Source organism: Aegilops tauschii, chromosome 1 (genome assembly GCF_002575655.3).
Source record: "Aegilops tauschii subsp. strangulata cultivar AL8/78 chromosome 1, Aet v6.0, whole genome shotgun sequence".
Lineage (NCBI taxonomy): Eukaryota > Viridiplantae > Streptophyta > Magnoliopsida > Poales > Poaceae > Aegilops > Aegilops tauschii.
In genome coordinates this window covers 399,853,602-399,861,347 of record NC_053035.3, presented here as the reverse complement: position 1 = coordinate 399,861,347, position 7,746 = coordinate 399,853,602, and the positions used below count along the sequence as shown (strand labels likewise).

The 7,746-nt window shown below is 44.4% G+C and overlaps 2 protein-coding genes across 2 annotated transcripts; both read right to left on the bottom strand.

The window, feature by feature from the left end:
- Window positions 1–371: 371 nt before the first annotated feature.
- Window positions 372–911, bottom strand: LOC109746046 (histone H4). Its single transcript, XM_045232252.2, has one exon. It carries the CDS (start codon window positions 819–821, stop codon window positions 510–512), a length of 312 nt encoding a protein of 103 aa, XP_045088187.2. The 5' UTR covers window positions 822–911; the 3' UTR covers window positions 372–509.
- Window positions 912–2,783: 1,872 nt separating this feature from the next.
- Window positions 2,784–3,382, bottom strand: LOC141022917 (histone H4). The gene has a single exon (XM_073499199.1). The coding sequence runs from the start codon at window positions 3,307–3,309 to the stop codon at window positions 2,998–3,000; it is 312 nt and encodes a 103-aa protein (XP_073355300.1). The 5' UTR covers window positions 3,310–3,382; the 3' UTR covers window positions 2,784–2,997.
- Window positions 3,383–7,746: the final 4,364 nt, after the last annotated feature.

Genomic DNA, 7,746 nt, shown 5'->3' with positions numbered 1-7,746 from the left:
AAAAAGAAAATAGAGCAAGTGACATTTCTGATTAACAAGAACCGCATGACGATTTGCAGAGCAAGTGACATAGCAAGTCAATCTACAAATCGATGTATGAAATGCAGAGTAATCCCAATCCCAATTACACACATTGCTGCAAAATAGAAGGATCGTGAATGGTTACCAGTACAAATGCATCAGAACAAATAGCAGATACAGAGCAGATGATGTTCCTAATCCTTGTAAAAGGATGTTAAATCAATCTTACCCCCAATCGCACAAAATTTAACATCACAGCAGAAACAACAGTCGTACATGACAGAGATGCAGCAGACCAACCAGCGAGACAAAATCACAAACACTGTATTTGCACAAAGACAAGCTCGATGTCCAAACTCCAGATGCGAATAGCTTTGTTTCATGATTCACTTGGAACTACAGGGGAAATAGCGAACTAGACAAGTCAGGTTATCATCGAGCTTTAGGAAACGGCAGGGGGGCAACGAAGATTGACGACCACGAGGGGCCTAGCCGCCGAAGCCGTAGAGGGTGCGGCCCTGGCGCTTGAGGGCGTAGACGACGTCCATGGCGGTGACGGTCTTGCGGCGGGCGTGCTCCGTGTAGGTGACGGCGTCGCGGATGACGTTCTCGAGGAAGATCTTGAGCACGCCTCGGGTCTCCTCGTAGATGAGCCCCGAGATGCGCTTGACGCCGCCCCTCCGAGCGAGCCTCCGGATGGCCGGCTTGGTGATGCCCTGGATGTTGTCGCGGAGCACCTTCCTGTGGCGCTTGGCGCCGCCCTTGCCGAGCCCCTTCCCTCCCTTGCCGCGCCCGGACATGGTCGCCGACGAACTCCCCTTGGCTCGAGCTGCGAGAAAAAATGTCGGATTGGAGGAGTGGTGGTGATTCGTGTGGCGATTGGAAGAAGGGGCGAAGGGGATTTTAATGGGGACGAGAGGTCGGATGAGGCGTGTGCCTGCCGTTCGATGCGGATGCAGTGGACGGTCAAGATGGGGATCCGCGAGAGAGATGCCGCGGATCGGTTACGTGGCGAGAGGAGCCGATTAGTGGGGTGGCAAGCAGATTCTCAAATTGAGGCGCCAGCGTTCTGCGTTTCCTCCTTTATTTTGCTATATATAATTAAAATTTGCCATGATCTGTAGAGTATAGAGTATAGGGGACCGAAACTTCGGCTCTTGAATTTCATTTGCGCGTAGTTTCCCCAACTGGTTATTTTTTCCTTAACATATACCCATCGTACCAACTTTCTTCGTCAAATTCAAATGGGCATGACATGTTCAAAAATGTTGAAATTCTATGTGAAGATTAGGACTTTTCATCGGTTGATGCGTACAAATGGCATAATGATTAAGAACGTCTTCAGCAACAATCCTATAATTTGACGATCAATAACTGTTTTTAGGAACGTCTTCAGCAACAACCCTATTTTCTTGTTCTTTTACTTTTTTGTTTTCTTAAATGCGCAGTTTTTTCTTTAATTCGTGATATATTTTTTTCAAAATTGATGTTTCAAATTTGATGGACTTTTTTTCAAGTTGGTGATTTTTTCCCAAAATTGATGAACTTTTAAAAAATTGGTGACCTTTTTTTTCATGAACTTCTTTTTCACATTATTGAATTTTTACAAATTCTGGAATTTGTTTATTTATTTTTATTAGTCAATGGTCTCACTGAACACTGGTTAACAGATGAATGAACAACCAAGCAGGAAAGAAATCCAGACGAGCGATCTGACTACGACCGAGCGTCCAAGCAGGCATTCGCGCTTAATGGGCCAGCCCAGTGCACATGAGCGCCAGCGGGCGAACTGGCGCCTGAAGCGCCAATTAGGAGCTCCCGCGACGACCTGCACCCTGCCAAGGCGCCAATGTCCAGGACGCAAACGGCGTTGCAGCGCCGGCGGTGCGAGCCACTTGCGTGGAAGAACTGTGTGTTATCGTCACCCTGACACACTGCCCGGCATTTGCCTCGCTGCTTCTAGAAAGAATGTATTGAATTCGGTGTGGACATCAATTCAACTTCCTATACTTGCTGCATTGCTGTTCTGCAGAATGATTGATTTGTACTACTATGTAACGTGTCTTCTAAGCACCGACTGGATCGGAGGGAGTATTCTTCATCTGAACCATTTTGGATGTCTGAAGATAATTCACAAGAAACTTGACCCAACGCATCACTAGTCCTCCCATTTGCTTACAGGAGTTAACTTTTATAGGATTCTAGGATTCACAGGTCCTTGCCCTCCCCTCACGATTGAAAAATCATCTATCTATACACGGAAATAATTCACAGGCTTTTGCAGGGTCTGGCTCTAACACACTGCTGTAAGGGCATCAAGACCAAGTAAGCAACTGATGCTCCCAGGTTTGAAGATGAAGTAAACTCTCCTATTCTAGAACATCAGTGGTATGCTGATAAGCTGGTAAGTAAGAAATGTTGCTGGGTAACGTAACGTTTCTGCAGTAACAAAGCAAATGGCCTTCGCTGATCACTGACACGAACGACATGACCAAATGATTCGGTCATTGTAGATCCTTCACATCGCAAATTAGACTACAAAGTTAATCATCTGCAAATCCAAATGATCCTGTGCAAGAATGGCAAATCTTTTTATCAGCATTCCATTCTAGGCCCATAAATCCACCCTTAATCGGAGGATTCTCTGTCTGAAATGCAGACTGAACTCTGGAAATTTCGTTCTGTACTTCAGTACAAGCAACCAAATCTGGCACGACAGAAGGAGCAACCGACGACACACCACAGTTGCAACAGCCCAGTGGTAAAAATCACAACAGAACCACAATATTTGCGTAGACACAAGATTGGACTCAAGCTTCAGATGCGAACAGCTTTGTTTGACGATACAGCTAATCCTACGAAGGAAACAGCGGAGATAAACATGGGGATTTCATTTCAGCTAAGTTTTCTCGACAGCGAGACTCCTGCGCACATGCGAACAAGCACATCGGAATTTGCAGGGAGGCGAGGACGAGCCTAGCCGCCGAAGCCGTAGAGGGTGCGGCCCTGTCGCTTGAGGGCGTAGACGACGTCCATGGCGGTGACGGTCTTGCGGCGGGCGTGCTCGGTGTAGGTGACGGCGTCGCGGATGACGTTCTCGAGGAAGATCTTGAGCACGCCGCGGGTCTCCTCGTAGATGAGCCCCGAGATGCGCTTGACACCGCCCCTCCGAGCCAGGCGCCGGATCGCCGGCTTGGTGATGCCCTGGATGTTGTCGCGCAGCACCTTCCTGTGGCGCTTGGCGCCGCCCTTGCCGAGCCCCTTGCCTCCCTTGCCGCGCCCGGACATGGCTGACGGTCTCTCCTTGGTTCGAGCTTGGAGCGAATGTGGGATTGGAGGAGCGGTGGTGGTTTGTTTGTGCGATTTGCCGGAAGGGGGAAGGGGATTTTAACGGGGACGAGAGGTGGGAGGAGGCGTGTCCCTGCCGTTCGATGCGGATGCAGTGGACGGTCAAGATGAGGATCCGCGAGAGAGATGCCGCGGATCGCTGACGTGGCGAGAGGAGCCGATTGCTGGAGTGGCGGGGCGCGTCTGAACTGAGGCGCCAGCTCAAAAAATTTAGGGTGCTTTTTTTTCCGCGGGTGTTGGGTGGCTGGTCGCAGGGTTCTGCGTTTCCTCCTTTATGTTTTGCGAATTCAAATTTTGCTGTGATTTGTATGGTATATAGCGGAAGGCATGCATGAACGGGAACGACAACTGGTGATATTGAACGTGAGTTGTGAACAATTTCTACCCAAACTTCGGTTCTACAGTACAAGACTACAACTGATTATTATTTTCCTTCAAATATCTCCATGGTACCATCTTTCTTTGTCAAATTCAAATGGGCTTATAACATGTTGAAAAATGTTGAAAATCTGTGTGAAGATTAGAATTTTCCATTGGTTGATGCTTACAACTAGCATATTGATTAAGAACATCTTCAGCAATAGCCCTATAATTTGATGACCAAAAACTGTTTCTATGGATGGCGATATAGGTTTTAAGTCTCTAGAAATTTTTTTGCTTTTTCCAGCAGAACAAAAGTTGGTGACCAGAGATTTGAAAAGCAAATCGGACATGAACATAAATACATAGTTCATTGCACAAATTTTCAACTCAACGAAATGTAGAACATTATTAAACATAAAACAACATAAATTAAGCTATAGCACTACATAGGGATAAATTAAGAGCTAGCTCTAGTCCTTGTCGGAACGCTAGTAGTCGTCGGAGGGGTCGGCCTCGGGGTCAACGGAGGTAGACTGGAGTGGACTTTATCCGAAGTCCTCTTACCCCAGGTCATCGGAGTCATCCGAGAGCTGGTGCACTGGTCATTCTGGGTACTCGGGCCGAACCCCGCATCCCTGGGGTCCCTTGCAGGGCAACTCTCATTTTGCCCAAGAGGGTATAAATACCCTCTTCTCTGACCTGTTAACCTAGCCATTGACTTCGAGTTGTTCTTCATTTCTATACTCTAAAATATCGATCACGCCAAATTCCCCACTCAAACCCCACCAACTTTTGGGATTTGTAAGAGGTTCACCCGATCTATACTTCCACCAAATTGATTGTTGATTCCCCAACTCGTTCATCATCGACACTTGTTACTCTTGTAGATTTGAGATGTTGGGCGGTAGGAGTCAAGGCCCAGAAGCTTCCTTCAAGACCAACCCCGAGTGATTCCAGACTCATCCGTTGGGGGTGACTCAAAGGGACAATAAGGTTAGCCACTTGGTGGCTATCTAGAGCTTTGGCTCCAACACCTCTCCAACAAAGATTAACGCTCCCCAAATAGTATGAACTTTGGGATAAATATGTGTCCCCGACTCACTTGTGGTTAGTCCTTTCCAACACCTTTACTTCTTCATATGCTTGTTGGCTTGCTAATCAGTTTGTTCCTTAACACACCCTGTTGCTTGCTTGCTTGCTTGTTCTATGTTGTTCTCACCTAGTTGCATGTCCAGAGAACCTACTTTATCTGCATCACCCTAAGATTGCATGTCAATCTTAAAATTCGTAGCCTCCTAATTACCCCCGACCATTTCGATCTTTTCACACTCACGACAAACAATGTCATTTCTATGCTCTAGGTAAAATAGCATATAAATTGTTGTTCAAATGTTTTTAGCTAGGTTTATATTGTTGGTGTTTCTATTGGAACTTCTCATGGTCTGGATAGAAAATGGATATGTTTGGGGGCATAGTTACACTCTTTTCTAGTGGGACAACAAACAGGTCGTGTTGGGTGGGGCAACAATGGTATGTTAGATTATGGCATCTCCAACATTTTGTTTGTTAGCTTGTTGGTAAAATATGACATGTCATCAACCAATACCTTGTCATACAACTATTTCAATAGGTTGTATCCAGTTCGCCAATAGGAGGTGAGATAATAAATAAGGTGTTCTCTCATTCAACATTGAAACTTGTGCAAGGGTGTTGGTGCATGTGTTTCCTACATCCACGTGCATAGGGCGACTAATGAAAAATAGAAAATCCAGGAATATAAGTCGTGATGTATCTCCTGCGTATTGTTCGCCCCAATCACATATTTTACGTGTGAAAAATAACCAATCTGTACCCACCAACACCCCCTCCCTCCCTAATTCTCGTGATTAGTGCCAACTTCTTCTAATATAGGAAGACGTTGGATCCCCAAGTGTAGAGGTTTTTAGCAAGCTGGAACTCCTCTCAGGTGGGTGACCTTCAGGTTTATCGAACCGGTAGGAGTATTTGGACTACAACTAATAATCATCACCTAAAAACACAAATACGTAACTTTGCCTTGGCCCCGACGAAGCTAGTAAGATTGCTAGTCTTACTAGCCTTTCTAGTTACAAGGATAAATTTAACATGTGTTTGGAAAAACTGATTGCAACGAAAGTAAATAAAATTCAGATTATAGATGAAACAAAAAGTACATTGATCAAGGTTGAAAGCAAGATGAAGAATGGACGGGGATCCATAATAGTGGGATCACTCCAATGAAAGATAACATGGCACGGTGAAAAATTACAGTTGTGTATCTATTAAATTACAGTTTTTATGAGTATGATCATACATGACATAATTGCATATAGGTATCATGTCCGGACATCCATATACCATTAATCCAACAACATCTATAGCTAATACTCCACCCCAGACCGCTATTGAATATGTGTCTCAAAGTATTAAGTAAATAGAGTATTTGCATTAAGTATGATGACATGATGTAGGTACATTGTCTTCACCCCGCATTTAAAGGATAACTACACAACTATGCTTTTATACTTAGTAAGTACAACACAATGCAAGGCTTTTTTCCACTTTCCGTCACTGTGGTAGATTACCTGCAAGATTAACCCAACTAATATACACAACTCCCTCTTGGATATCATTCATCTAAAAATGGACAGTGCAAGACAATAGATTGGAGAGCATATATCCAAGAATACATGAATAAAACATACATATATTTGATCATAAAGCGAAAATTCATCACGCCACAACAAACACACCATAGAGATTACATCAGATGAATTACGATCATTTAGGACATCTCATGTGATCAATGTATTGCAGAACAAGTAAGAGATTTCCATCTAGATACTAATATGGACTCATAGTCCAGAGAAAACCACTCATGTGCGATCATGGTGGCAGTTGTTGATGTGTATGATCACCGTGATACCCCCCCCCTAGATTGGATCGCGGCAGAACAGAGAGGTGTGGCGGCGAAAAAATCATCGATAAATCTTTTCATGGTTTTCGGAGCAATACAAAGGTAGGGCCACCGATAGGCGATGGAATGGAGTCCCAGCCCACACGCCCACTCCCACATGGGAAAACCATGGCCTCGTGGGTGAAGGAAATATGCCCTAGAGGCAATAATAAAGTTGTTATTTATATTTCCTTATATCATGATAAATGTTTATTATTCATGCTAGAATTGTATTAACCGGGAACTTAGTACAGGTGTGAATACATAGACAAACAGAGTGTCCCTAGTATGCCTCTACTTGACTAGCTCGATAATCAAAGATGGTTAAGTTTCCTGATCATAAACATGTGTTGTCATTTGATCAACAGATCACATCATTGAAGAATGATGTGATGGACAAGACCCATCCGTTAGCTTAGCATAATGATCGTTTAGTTTTATTGCTATTGCTTTCTTCATGACTTATACATATTCCTCTGACTATGAGATTATGTAACTCCCAAATACCGGAGGAACACTTTGTGTGCTATCAAACGTCACAACGTAACTGGGTGATTATAAAGATGCTCTACAGGTGTCTCCGAAGGTGTTTGTTGAGTTGGCATAGATCAAGATTAGGATTTGTCACTCCGTGTATCGGAGAGGTATCTCTGGGCCATCTCAGTAATGCACATCACTATAAGCCTTGCAAGCAATGTGACTATTGAGTTAGTTGCGAGATGATGCATTACGGAACGAGTAAAGAGACTTGCCGGTAATGAGATTGAACTAGGTATGAGGATACCACGATCGAATCTCGGGCAAGTAACATACTGATGACAAAGGGAATGACGTATGTTGTTATGCGGTTTGACCGATAAAGATATTTGTAGAATATGTAGGAGCCAATATGAGCATCCAGGTTCCGCTATTAGTTATTGACCGGAGATGTGTCTCGGTCATGTCTACATAGTTCTCGAACCCGTAGGGTCCGCACGCTTAACGCTCGATGACGATTTGTATTATGAGTTATGTGTTTTTGTGACCGAAGTTTGTTCGGA

Excerpts from the sequence above, each read along its gene's own strand:
- LOC109746046 (XM_045232252.2), bottom strand. The coding sequence starts at position 821 with ATGTCCGGGCGCGGCAAGGGAGGGAAGGGGCTCGGCAAGGGCGGCGCC.
- LOC141022917 (XM_073499199.1), bottom strand. The coding sequence starts at position 3,309 with ATGTCCGGGCGCGGCAAGGGAGGCAAGGGGCTCGGCAAGGGCGGCGCC.